At 48.8% G+C, this 13,771-nt stretch overlaps 1 protein-coding gene and 1 long non-coding RNA gene across 6 annotated transcripts in view; one reads left to right on the top strand and one right to left on the bottom strand.

The window, feature by feature from the left end:
- CACNA1D (calcium voltage-gated channel subunit alpha1 D) overlaps positions 1 to 13,771 on the top strand; it is a 334,317-nt gene that overhangs the window by 300,175 nt on the left and 20,371 nt on the right. For all 5 annotated transcript variants that reach the window (XM_047776946.1, XM_047776952.1, XM_047776918.1 and 2 more), the window contains 6 exons: positions 338 to 497; positions 1,261 to 1,388; positions 1,527 to 1,623; positions 4,470 to 4,572; positions 4,805 to 4,906; positions 9,154 to 9,284. In XM_047776946.1, the coding sequence (XP_047632902.1) occupies positions 338 to 497; positions 1,261 to 1,388; positions 1,527 to 1,623; positions 4,470 to 4,572; positions 4,805 to 4,906; positions 9,154 to 9,284 (721 nt within the window). The remainder of the gene's footprint in view (positions 1 to 337; positions 498 to 1,260; positions 1,389 to 1,526; positions 1,624 to 4,469; positions 4,573 to 4,804; positions 4,907 to 9,153; positions 9,285 to 13,771) is intronic.
- LOC125125683 (uncharacterized) lies at positions 11,288 to 13,620 on the bottom strand. Its single transcript, XR_007134460.1, has 2 exons — positions 12,830 to 13,620; positions 11,288 to 12,327 (listed from the first exon to the last, which is right to left on the bottom strand). It is a non-coding gene; the product is annotated as an uncharacterized LOC125125683 (long non-coding RNA).

Genomic DNA, 13,771 nt, shown 5'->3' on the forward strand with positions numbered 1-13,771 from the left:
TCTTTTTTTGTATAACTGAGTCACTTTTCCATATAGCAGAAATTGGCACAACACTGTAAATCAACTATACTTCAAAAAAAAAAAAAAAAGAAAGAAAAAGAAGTCTGGAAGGCTCTATGACAATATGTTAGCAAAAGATATCTGTGTTAACAGTTCTATATGCTACATACCTTAACTCTGGATTTTATGGGTGGTGGGGCTATAGGTAATTTGTATTAACTATGTTGCAACAATGTATAGAGATGACCTTTTCACAAAAAAATTCTTTTTCTTAAAATTTCTTCGAAGTCTAAGTTTCAAATGCCTTCTCCCTGTCTTTGTTTTTAATCCAAAAAAGGTGTGCAACGGGGGAGGCCTGGCAGGAAATTATGCTGGCCTGCCTCCCAGGAAAGCTCTGTGACCCTGAATCTGATTATAACCCTGGGGAGGAGTACACATGTGGGAGCAACTTCGCCATCGTTTACTTCATCAGCTTTTACATGCTTTGCGCATTTCTGGTAAGTGATCAGAATAGCCCCCATCCCCACCAATGGACATATGTACATGTAGCATTTGGAATTCCGACCAATGATGGTACATCCTCAGAGGGCTGTGGGTGTTTCATGCTGACAAGCATGCTAGGCTCCACTGGGCAGCTGGGGTGTTTGCTGAACCAGGCCTGTGTTTCTAGCACCTTTGCTGTGAGTAGGATTGGAGACTCGCTAACAGGCATCTCCCCACCAGCTTCTTTGAGCTGCTGGTTCTTTTATAAAAAGCTCAGAGCCACCACCCATGGCAGTGACTTAAGAGTGTGCGTTATTTGGTGGCAAATGACAACTGCAGTGTGCTTCAAAAGGTCAGGCAAGGAGTTCCCATTGTAGCTCATCAGGTTAGGAACCCAACACTGTCTCTGTGAGTATGGGGGTCTGATCCCTGGCTTTGCTCAGTGGGTTATGGATCGGGTGTTGCTGTGGCTGTGGCATAGGCCTGCAGCTGCATCTTCGACTGGACCTCGAGCCTGGAAACTTCCATATGCCATGGGTGTGGCCATTAAAAAAAAAAATCAGACAATACATTCCCCCTGCCCTCCCCTGTGAGTTAACATTTTGGAAAGCTTGAAGCCTGCCTTTTTCTTGAACATTCTCCAGAGGGCAAGTGTTTCCAACTTCTCTTGGAGAAATGGATTCAAATGTCTTGTGACCCTTATCAGGAAGCACTTACTAGGGTCTAACCCGGCTCGTCTCACTACAGCTGACGCTCCCTCTTGATGGGCTTTTGCAGATCATCAACCTGTTTGTGGCTGTCATCATGGACAATTTTGATTATCTGACCCGGGACTGGTCTATTTTGGGACCTCACCACTTAGATGAATTCAAGAGAATATGGTCTGAATATGATCCTGAGGCAAAGTAGGTTGAAAAGAATTCCATGTGGCTTGTGGTGGGCTGTTTCTGGATGTGGGCTGTGCGTTTTGTGAAAGGCAGGAGGGACTGAAAGCTCAGGCCAGCCAGTGCTGCCCCGCATCTCATGCTGTACTTTGTCTCCAGGGGAAGGATCAAGCACCTGGACGTGGTCACTCTGCTCCGCCGCATCCAACCTCCCCTGGGGTTTGGGAAACTGTGCCCACACAGAGTAGCCTGCAAGGTAAGTGTCCCATTTGTGTGCCTGCTGGCCTCTCTTGCAGGGACTCCTTTATTCAATCAACAAACACTGAAGAGTTCCCATTGTGGCTCAGTGGTTAACAAATCCGACTAGGAACCATGAGGTTGTGGGTTCGATCCCTGGCCTCGCTCAGTAGCTTAAGGATCCGACGTTGCCGTGAGCTGTGGTGTAGGTTGCAGACATGGCTCAGATGGCTCTGGCGTAGGCTGGTGGCTACAACTCTGATTAGACCCCTAGCCTGGGAACTTCCATACGCCGTGGGAGCGGCCCTAGAAAAGGCAAAAAGATAAAACAAACAAACAAACACTAAGTGATGTTGCACAAGCCTCCTGTCAGGCGCTGGGGATGCTGAGACAAATGGCATGTAGTTGCTGTTTTTGAGAAGCTCTCAGATGTGTAACGCTTAGGACAGCCTGCCAGCCAACAGTAAGAACATGAAGGGAATTATGCCATTTGTCATGGGTGGAAGGAGGGGACGATGACTCTTGCATCAAGTCCAACACGAGAGATGCAGGAGTTTGTCGAAGCCAGAAGGCCATTGCCAAAAGGGAGCCCAGGGAACCCAGATGTGGCAGCAGGTGGATTGGGAGTGACTGGTGTGGCTTGAACACAAGGGACAGAGGCCTCAGGCCCAAGCTGAGCCTTCTATGCCGTGCTGAGCCCCACAGAAGAAACAGGAGTAGACTTCCATTCTGCATGGTAGACCCTGGCCAATGGAGAAGTGCGCTAGGGACGGGGTAGCACCCAGGGGAGCCGGTGCATTCATCTCACTGTGAAGTACTGAGAGCCAATGGAGGGCAGTGGAAGTGGCCATCAAAAGCAAGGGATAGCTTGGGGACCTACTTGAGTAGAATGGACAGGACTTGGTGACCTGGATGTTTCCTAATTTGTGTGATAGTGGATGCGGTGACGTGCCCTCTGCTGCTCGAGCTCCCTTCCCCATGGGTGTGCACCCCTGAGAGGATTCAGATGGATTCAGACCTCCCACCGCACTCCATTCCTGAAATTTTCACATCCTGCCATGCTCTCTGGCTGCCCTCATCGAGACTGTTTTCCTTCCATAGGGCTCCCATGGAACCACTTTGAGTCAGCTATCACAACAGAAAAGGATCCCCCTTTTTAAAGGGAGAAGTGCAAGATTTTCTTTTTGAAATTCTACCCTATAGCAATCCAGCCAGTCTACACGACAACTGGTCTCTTCCCATGGATCTGAGGGGGTTAGAGTCAGGGGTTTTACTCCTCCAGCGATGCTGGACCAGCTCTAAACCAAATCCAAAGTAAAGTGTGGCAGCTGCAATGTATTGCATCTTTCAGAGAAATCAGAGTCAAAACTCATTATTTGCTGCCCTGTAGTCCAGAAACCTCCATCGTCAAGTCCTTGGGGTCCTTGCTCAGGTCGTTGCTTCTCCTTAGCTTGATTCTGGATGTAGGTACAGAGAAAAAGCCACAGAAGCTGACTTTTTCCCTCCTTTTTTTTTTCCTCATGGCCATACCTATAGCATATGGAAGTTGCTGGGCTAGGGGGCAAATCTGAGCTGACCTGCCAACCTTTGCCACAGCTGCTGCAACACGAGATCCAAGCCGCATCTGCAACCTGTGGGGCAGCTTGTGGCAACACCGGCCCCTTAACCCCCTGTGCGAGGTCAGGGATTGGATGCACATCCTCACAGAGACAGTGTCATGTCCTTAACCCGCTAAGCTGCAAGGGGAACTCCACCAGCCTTATTTCTGCTTTCTGAGAACAAGATGGGCTCTAGCTCATGGCTATTGATTAGTGTTTGCATTTCCAGACCCTTTTAGGTAAAAGATCAAAGTGTCTTTCAGGCACAAAGTAGACCATTCTGCTGATTCAGGAACTTGCCAAGAAAAGCAAGTGAACTTGCAGGCTCCCAGTTGCTCAAGCCAGTTTTGGAGATAGGCATGGTTGGTAATTGGACTAGAAATTTCGGTGGGATGAACTATGTGTACACAAGATTTTAGTTCATTAATAGGGAGGAGGAGAAGGCTTTACAATCTTTCTCTTGGGATAGCTTGTCGGCCAAAAGTAAGAAACATGATCCTTTAGCAGTTCTCAGTACCATTTATGTAGCATGTGCTATGTGCCAGGCACTCGACTGAGATCTTAGTGTCCGTGAGATCCTTTAACCCTTAGACAGCCCCTTTGCTGTGGGCACAGCGTCTGCACTTACAGAGGAGTAATGGGGCCCAGAGACGGTGTCATTCGGCCAAGGGTATCTCCAGCTCTCAGTGCGAGGAGGGAGAAAAGAGAGACAGGGTGTGGGGGCCCAACTCTGAAAGACCAGACACTCAGAGGAACCACGTGGACTCATACAAAACACTCCCCAGCAGTCTCACCAGGGCAGGGCCCTTGAAGGACACTCCTTATATCAGGAATAGTAACTGACCCTATTGGTTGACAACCTTTGTCATAGGCTCTGTGCCTGGCTCCTGCCTCTTCATAGCTGGTACATCATTTCACCCCCGGACAGCATTCAGGATGTGCCCTGAGCAGAGACCTGACCCCAGGACACAGGGACTGCTGATTAATGAGCAAGGGAGACAAATGTGTGAACAGTAGGGGGACTAAACAGTTTAAAACAAACAAATAGAACTCATTATCCAAGTGCCGGCATTTATGCTCTGTGACTAAAGCTTTGATCTTTGGCACCCCAGAGTCCCCCAGGTCGTAGGTTCCCCCAAATGGTTGTTGTGTTGAATCGAGTGCTGATTCGAAAAGAGATGAGGGATGAACAGAATAAACATGGAAAAAGATGTGGCTGTCATCAGCCATTTGCTTCCTGTTAAGAACCTTTTCTTTCTGTTGACAGAGGCTGGTTGCTATGAACATGCCGCTCAACAGTGACGGGACAGTCATGTTTAATGCAACTCTGTTTGCCTTGGTTCGAACGGCTCTTAAAATCAAGACGGAAGGTGAGCCCTCCCTGGAAGCAGGACAGTTGGGAGAAGGGGCAGGGGATGCCGCCTCCACTTTGATTCCCACCTGGGCCATTTCTGGTCCAAGGGGCAGGGCTGCCCCAGGTATGGGGTATGAGTGCACTGAGAAGGTCTGCACTGGGCCTACCAGCAGCCCCAGTAAGAACAGAGAGGCATTGCTGGGCATAGGAAGCAAGGCTTGTTTCCCCCTCTTGCTTTTTGAACTCAGGGAACCTGGAACAAGCTAATGAGGAACTCCGAGCTGTGATCAAGAAAATCTGGAAGAAAACCAGCATGAAACTACTTGACCAAGTTGTCCCTCCAGCTGGTGGTCAGTGTAATTTATTTCCTAAATAGGTCTTGGCCAACACATTGGTTTCATGGCTAGCGTCCAGGAAGCCTGGTGTGTTTGTAGAATGCTTGAGGTATCAGCCAGAGCATTAGGGCCAATAGCTAAGGAAGGCCCTTTGGCCAGTGGTGTCATTATTTAGGCTAAAAATGTGAGGGCCATTTTAGACAAAGGAAAGGCTTCAGGGAGAAGGAAACCAAGACCCAGGCTGCTGAAGCAGGGGTTTTCTTGTGGGTGGAGGGATTCATTAATAATGTGGCGTCAAAACCAAAAGCCTGTGTTTTTTGGCCCACAATGAGGTATTTCAAACTCCTTTCCATGGATCCTTCAACAAAATGTTGAAAACTTCTCACACACAAGAAAAGCTTCCACAAAATGGTGTTTTCGAAATGATCTAAGACTGAATTTGCTACCGTAATTACCAAAAATGTCCCTTTAATTAGAATTAAGAGCAGAGATGAAACTAACAGGCATGCTTATTTCCTTTTGTTATCATAAAATAACTGACTAAATTTTTCTCAGATTTATATATATATATATAAAACATATATATATAATAGAGATACTGTTTTTCCATTTTTGTCTTAAGTACACATGGACTTACAAGTGAAGGTGGTTGTGTTTGGATTGTTTTGTTTTCGAGTTTTAAAGGTGCAGGATCAGTTTGTTTGGTGCCACGGCACCCACACTCTATTCAGCCCTGTCCCCTCCAAGCCCAGCCCTGGGAGCCTTAAAAGTGTTCCATGTGTTTTGTCACCATCCGGACCTTTATAGTACCTCTGCTTCCGCACCCTCCACATTGGGCTGGCTCAGGTCCGGAATCCACCTCTGGAACCCTGGGCCAGGATGGTGGCCACAGCCTCTCCTTCTGAGAATGTGACAATCTCTGGCTCCAGGGGACAGAGAGTGGCATGCTGGCCAGCTCCTGTCCCCTGCATGAAGCAAGAAGCAGTACAAACTTTTGTCTCTGGAGGGAGCCACCCAGAGCTGGCAGGGCCACTGGCTCAAAGCCGGGGGAAGATGGACCCACAAAGAAATAAGTGTGCAAAACTAAACACCAAAAGAACAAAACCAAAAGCAAAACCTCCCACCTAGAGTGAGAACCTTGGCTGTCCACAGAACTGATACTGCACATTTAAAACAACTCTTTGGTTTTCATTCTTTTCTTTTTAGCTGCACACCCAGGTGCTCGCATGGCTGAGACGAATTGCTTTTTCTAGTCATTGTAACAATGTGCTTGAGCTTTTTCTGCAGCCTCCATTCCCTTCAACTCTCAGTCTTTGAGAATATTCTGAAGCAATTCTGTTTTAGGGTGGTGGCATGGAATCGGAGTTATCTCTTGCCAACTGTATTCCCCTACATGTTTCTCAAGATGCAGATGCATGCTTCAGAATAGCGGGCCCGCCTGTCTAGGGGAACCTTCCTCACACGGTCCCCCCCGTCCCGACCTCCCATCTCTCTCGAAATGTCATCCTCCTTACAATGCCGTCTGTCCTACGCCAGTGCCCATCTCAGCAAGACTCACCTGGAGAGAGTCATTTGCTTTACTGTGAGACTTCATTTCTTCTCATTTCACCAGGAAAAAAAAAAAGTCCAGACTGTGGCTCCCTTCCTTTGAAAAACCGATTGGTATTTAGACCTACTGGACTTCTCGTGAAGGCTACATAGTCTTCCACCATCACGGCTCAAATAGTGGGCTCTGGCCTTTTCTCTGTATTTCTTAATACAGATTGGGGGTTAGGATGACCAGGGTTAACCTCTTCCAAAATGGCAGCAAGAGCGCCGAGGAGCCTGGGAAGGAAAACAGTGCCTTAGAAGGGGATGGAATATTCCAGAAGTTCCATGGCACAGGTTGTAGATGTGCCTAGAATAGAGCTTTTTCAGGTTCAGTCTCAAATAAGTGTTTTCATCACTGAGTTCCCAAAGGTGATGACTTTTAGGCTTTGGTGAATAGACTCTGATTGAATTGGTTGAATTGCTGGGCAAGGTTTTAACATCTGCAATCACCCTTTGCCTCTTTGTTTTTCTTACCTTCCAGTAGACTAGTGGGTCCCAGTCTTTCCCACACCATGGAGCACCTAACAAAGGAGACTGTTTGTATGGCCCTCTGGGCCAGCAGATGGGTAGCTCCCATCATGGCTGAGGGGCTCTCTGTAACCTGTTCAGAGGACAGCAGATTGAGCCAGGCTGGCCACTCCCTGTGCTTGGAACCCAGTGATGTAGGTGCTAGGGGCTCCTTCCAAGCCCCTGGGACAGAGCAGAGTAGTGCCCATCTTAGGAGGCTCTGCTGGCACAGCGGTAATATGAGGTCCCACAGGCATCCTGACCTTGGTGAGGCCATCCTCAGGAGTGAGCCTGAAATCCAGGTTGCAATTCTGCGCTCTGGCTGTGGAGACAGCCTTTCTGCTGTCAGTACCGAGCTGTCTTGTTTCCCATCTGAATCTTGCTTGTGTTCTCACCTCCACTCTCAGTCTCCTCCATTTCATGCATCTCCCCACCTCCTTCAGAATATGCCTTCTCCTCCTAGGGGAGCTCCTTGGCTTTGGCTTTGACTCTTGGACCTGGATCTTTGGCTTCTTGCCCTGAAGAGCCATCAGAGCTCACCCCATCACTGCCTGCAGTCCGGAGCCCAAGAGGCCTCCTGCTGTAGCTTTGACTTTTCCTGGGTCCAGTCTCAGGAGCTTAGCATCTCAGTGGAGAAGGCCATGTGACCCTTCAACCCTGCCCTGCTGAGTCCTTGGTGAGCACCTCTGCCCTGGAGCTGCCCCTTGGCAGAACCGCAGTCCACTCTCCACTCAGCACACTGCCATCTCAGGTTCTGGGCCAGGAGCATCAAGGCCCTGCCCCAGGAGCCCCCTTGGCCCTTCCAGGCTGGCATCATCCAGGCCGAAGGGAGATAAAGGTTAGGAAGCCTGGGTGAGGTGGGCCATCTGTAAGCATAGCCAGTATCTTTTGTGGAAACCCATAGATAAACTGAAACCCTGGCCTGCAGAGGCTGGCTGAGCCCCTGGGATTCTCTCCTGGGTCTGCAGTTGATCCACCTTCCTCATGCAGCCCAGTAGAAAGGTGGACTTGAACTCGGAGAGACAGCCCCAAAGGAACAGGTGGCCCTTGTGGTAGAGCTGGGCCATCCCTCTGGGAGGCGGTAGGGAGGAGAGGGCGAGCCCAGGCCCGGGGTAGGGGTGCGGGGTTTAGGCTCATTTACAGATGAGCAGCATGTCCAGACCCCAGATTACACATAAGTTGCAGAGGCAGCCTGGCTACAAGGAGAGCTGTGCTAAAGCCTGAGAGCAAGGGCCATTCTTCCTTTCAGCTTCTGCAAGCCAAGGTCAGCGCCCCAGGGACCCTGGGCAGATGTGGGGGTGAGCACCTTGGGAAAGCAGGCCTTGTGGAGAGACAACCCCCCTCTTCCCCTGCTGGCACAGACAGTGCCCCCCACCCCCCACCGGCACACCGACCCTGCCAGGGTGGTTTCCCAGGAGACAGCCAGAGCCTCTATTCTGCCTCATGCATCACCTCTGTCGTGCTCAGCGGAGTTCCAGCTCCCCAGCGACCCACACTGGGGTTGTTTCTGAACAAAGCAGAAATAAGTTAGCTCAGCTTGGAGGTTAGTGGGAGCTGTCACTTGCAATATTGAAAGCAAGCAGATCTGAATTACAGACCGAGAAATGGCACATGGAGGCTATTGGCAGAGCATTAAGGGGGCACATGAATCTCTGGGTCTGCAGTCACTTTTCGGAAATGTCCTCTCTTTCCGAGCTTGTCTGTCACCTTTCTGAGGTCTCTATCTTTATCTCCAGGCATTGGGATTTGGATGGTTAATTGTCCTTAGTATTCGTGGTAATTACACATGCAAATCCCTATGCACAAGGGGTGAAAATATGACCCATGGAACCTTTTTTTTTTGTTGTGTAATTTTTTTGTTTTGAGTCAATAACCAAGACGGCACTCCATGGTGTTACTAATACACTGCTCTATGAAAACTCATGACCGGTATATTCTTTTCTGCACTTTTGAGTATCGGTTGATGTAACTGACTCGAATTTTGAGCCTTGACTGCTTTGCACAACCTCGCTTTTCGCTAGATTTAGTCCCCTGTGTCCTAAGCTGAGAGCTCAGTGCCTCCTGCCCGGTCCTGCCCCTCCCCCACCCCTAGCCAGAAGCCAGCTTTTAGGCTCTTGCTGCAAACGTGCTGATTCGGGAGAGCTCTGTCTGGTCTCTCCGTTTAGATGATGAGGTAACCGTGGGGAAGTTCTATGCCACTTTCCTGATACAGGACTACTTTAGGAAATTCAAGAAACGGAAAGAACAAGGACTGGTGGGAAAATACCCTGCGAAGAACAGCACAATTGCCCTACAGGTGAATTATTGTTTTGTCTTTTTCTCTTTTTCACTAACCATTTTACGAGCTTATTTGAAACACTAGAGAGCTGACTATTCATGGTTGAGCAGTTCCACCAGGATTTTGTTTAAACTGAGATACTGCACCCTCCCCCAAATGTGGACTAGCCATTTCTGGGCCACCAGGTAAGTGCCTCTCCCTCCCTGCTTTCTCTTGTCATGCCCCCCAATCAGATCGGCGTCCACTGCGGCGGCCCGGCCCGGGGGGCAGGACCCCCAGGACAGCGGCCAAGGCACACGCCTGGTGGGAGGGGAGCCAGAGCTGCCCTCGCACCCCATCTCCCCCAGGCTTCTCCAAAGGCAGCGTCCTCTGAGCAGGCACCCACCTTCCCCCGGCCGCGGGCCTGGGCCCCAGCTGCCATGAAACAGCTTTCCATCTGAACGCAAGTGCTTTGTTTTGTTTCTGTTTGTTTCTTACCCCACTGCTTGTTGGTTTTCGGTCCATCTCAGTAACATCCATCACCTCCTAGTGCGTGTGTGCTTCTGTGTGCGTGTGTGTGTGTGAGCAGTGTGTCTGTCTCTGTGTGTCGTCTCCTGATGGCCCTGAGGCTTGCTGTGCAAATGCTGTTCTCGCACAAACTGGCCAGCCTCTGGTCCCTATGGCCTCTGCCCAGGCTCCTGGAGGGTAGATGTGGTTTCAGGAACCTCTGGTTCTAACCAGGGTTTGCACGTCTGAGGGTATAGAATCCTAGGTAAGCCCAAAGCCCTGGGTGGGAAGCAGGTGTGTGGGGAGGGGACGTCCTAATGGAGACCTACAGGAAGAGACGCTAAGAAGGGAAGTTTGTGAGCACTGTGATGGGGAAGCAGGGTGGAGAAGGAAGGAGGGAAAGATGCTGAGGACTACAGACACCCAAGTTGGCAAGCTGTCCGAAACTACTGTCCACATTAATCCAAAGCCGTGTCATCTCTGCTGTCTGGAGTGTGTTACGCCCATCACGAATACAAGAAAGAATGTTTTCCTTTTAAATTTACTTACTCTAAAATCCCTTTTATGTCCCTGTTATCAGAATGTGTCTTAAATTGGACCTTGTTGGTATGGGTAAGGTTCAACATGGAATAGCCTTTCACTTTGGGGGCGGGGAGAGGGGAAATGCCCAGTGCTGTTTTGTGTTCTGAAGGATGGTGTTTACCAAAGTGAAGGCTTGTCTGTGATCTCGCTGAGAGAGAATGAAACTTGAATGATGATGAATGAGTGAAGGAAGAGGGGTGGTGTGTGTGCATATGGTGGGTTAGGAGAGGACCTTGTGTGACAGTGACCTCTTGATTCATGATGAAACCTGAGCTCTGCCGTGGGCAGGCAGAAGAATGGATGCTGAATCTGACCAAAGACAATTTCTGCTCTCTCTTCCTCTGATCACATCTCTTAAAGATAGCCTAGTGAATCCCAGACTCGAATAGCTGCTTGCAATCTCAGGTTGTGGAATTTGAGTAAAGCCCTTTCACCTCTGGCTGACCCAGTTTGCAAAAGTGACACTGAAAAGACCTGTTTGCAAATTTGTACAGGTCTGGTCCATGTGTTCTAGAGGGTGATGTGTTCAAACTGGGTGCAAGGAGAGGGAGTGATTCACATATTCCTTCAGGTCCTTCTCTAAAGCAGCCCTGAGCCTGGAGGACCAGGCTAGCCAGATTTCAGAATATCTCGGTGTTCCTACATGTAGGGAGCTGCTTGCTGTGTTCAGATTCCAGTTGGTGGGTGTGGTGGATCTTGATGACTTTTCTGAAGGGGGAAACATACCCTCATTGATAGCTATGTCGTAATTTACAATAACCAAGATAGCACTGTGCCATGAGACCCTTTGCTTTTCTGTGGAAGGCGTGTAGGATGGCCTGGAATACCTTTCCTCTGTCCCCAAGACTTCTAATTAGATGGCTTCGGTGCTCGCTCTGGTGGCTGGATATGGTGTTTGGATGCTTTAAAATCTGAACAACGCAGGGTAGGAATTAATGATCACATTTCAAGGGTGGGTTTCACTGAATCTTTAAGTTGAAGGTTCAAACAATGCTAAAGCTACATTTATATGGTGTGGGTTAAAAGGCTCTGTTACATTGTGTCACAATAATGTTTTTCTCCTGATTCAGTGGCATTGTTTATAGAAAGTTTCTTTTCCTTGGTGAAATTAAAATATTTTCAATTGGATGCTAATATCAACATATTTTCACATGGTTCCACTGGGAGTTGAGGCTGTGACTATAATTTATGTTGAGTAGCCAGCCTAGAAAATTAAGTTGTGTTCATAATTCTGACAGATATATTCTGAAAATACCTTTGATTCTGCAGCAGACATTAAAAACAGAAAATTTTTGTCTCCTTGAAGGATAATTCTCATTACGTTTTTGGCTTCCTCTGCTCCAGAAAGGGCTTTAAATGTGATTTGTCACTCTACATTTAATTAGCACGACGAGGCACTTCCTTTCTGCATTGAGGAAATATTCCAGGATGACATGGCAGTTAGGGAAATGGGTCCCATGGCAGTGGGAGGAGAAATTGATCAGCTACATTGCTGGCATGAGTACACAGACCCTCAAGGAAGCTCCCCGAAGTGGGCATGGTCTGGCACAAAGTGGGGTGCATTGCCCATTCCTGCGCTGGGGGTGCCATGACCCAATTGCTAATGGAAAGTGGAGTGGGGGCATCGGGGGTGAGCGCAGGCATCAGGATGTAGGCCAGTGCGTGCTTGTGCTGTGTAGAATGCAGTCTGTCTGAGCTCAATCCGAGCTGGCCCACCTTCTCTGCTCCCCCACCTCCCTGCAATGGAGTGGTTTTCAAGGGCACACAGATGCACTCTGGTTGTCAACCCTGGGGGCTCCATCCGGCCTCCCTCTGTTCAGACCAACCGCAGTGCCCCTTCTACATGGGGGAGAGGGCTTGAGGAGCTCCTGGATCCACATGTGGGTTGGAGATCAAAGCACCTGGTGTCCTCTGGCCTCTGTGGTCTGAGTGAGTGTGCAGTTTCCATCTGTCCATGCGTCATCACCATTAAAGCCAGCCTTCTCTCCAGCCCCTGTCCAGGGGGAATCAGAGAGAAGTTGCATCAGGCTTTTCTTTCTTTCTTTTTTTTCTTTTCCTCTCACTCATCCCCTACATGCCATGTTCACTTTAGTTTGACCCAGCCTTTGCTCTCCATCCATTGTTGCTGCATCCCAGTGACCTGCAAATTTCCACAAGGAGCAAGCAAATAAAGGAACACAGCTCTGCAGCCACAGAAACCCTGTTCCCTCCCTAGCAAACAGTAATGCCCCACCAGACCTCCTAGATGAGGAATTCCAGGCAAGATATGGACACAAATCAGCCCAGTATCGCAAAGAACAGAAAAAGAAAAAAAAAAAAATCCCGACGTGGGGAAAGTTTTGTTCATTTCTTTCAAAGTGCAAGGATTTCCTTTATGCAAAGGACACTCTGGTGGAATCTGAGGAGACTCTTCTCTACTTACCTCAGACAGGAGCCTGTCCACCTTCATGACAGGAAGACTTCAGAGGGATAGTCTATTTTTTTTTTTTTCTTACCTGTTTGGAAGTTGGGCTTAAGCTTGTAGAGAATAAGCCCCAGCTGACAGCTGATGATGTAGGTGGCACAGCGGAAAGGTGGGTGGTGGACCAGAAGTGAGTGACTCTCAGCCCCGATGTGGCCTCCTTGGAGAGACTCGGGCATAAAGACTGAGGCAAATGGGATACTCCACAGATACTGAAACTCTAGAGTATTGGAGCCCTGTTATTTAGTCACCTTAGCTTAAAGATTTAGTAGCAGGATTTTTTTTTTTTTTTTGGTCTTTTTTTAAAGCAGATTCCATCAAAAGCCATAAAAGGCTTTTTTTTTTTTAATTTTTTTAATCTAAGAGAAGAACAGATGCTAACAGATGAGATTTCACTGGCTGATTCATTTGTTTCAGATGCTTGAACGGATGCTTTAGAATTTTCGGCCTGAGCTACAGCACCAAGCTCGTTAGTCGGAAGGCGTTTGTGGCTAAGGCCTTGAAAGGGGAAAAGTCTCAAGTGGGCTTATTTCTACTGAAACAGCATTTCGGGAGAAATGCAGGAAAAAGCAAATCCAAGGCCCCAGGGAGGCCCCTTCCGAGCAAAGCACTCCTCCAGAAGGTGGAAGCAGGGCCGTGGCTCAACTGCGGAGCCGTGGCCTCCTGTCGCGGACGCTGCTCACGGTGGCTCCTTTTCATGAAAGGGAACCTGCAAGGCTTAACAGTTTGCCCTTCCAAGCAGAGACTCAGAGAAAGGGAAAGAGGGAGAGAGAGCAAAGGAGGGGGGCAGCCGCCCCACAGAGAAATGAAATGAACACAACTTCCTGATGCTGGCCAGTAAAAAAAAAAAAAAAAAAAATTAATAAAAAGATTAAGCAGACCTGCCTAAGGTGGGCAGCTGACTCCATTCCAAAGTCCTGCATCCCTAGTTTGCCCGAAACACCAAAGACTGGCAGGCCCCTTGGCACTGAGCTGA

Source organism: Phacochoerus africanus, chromosome 1, assembly GCF_016906955.1.
Source record: "Phacochoerus africanus isolate WHEZ1 chromosome 1, ROS_Pafr_v1, whole genome shotgun sequence".
Taxonomy (NCBI): Eukaryota; Metazoa; Chordata; class Mammalia; order Artiodactyla; family Suidae; genus Phacochoerus; species Phacochoerus africanus.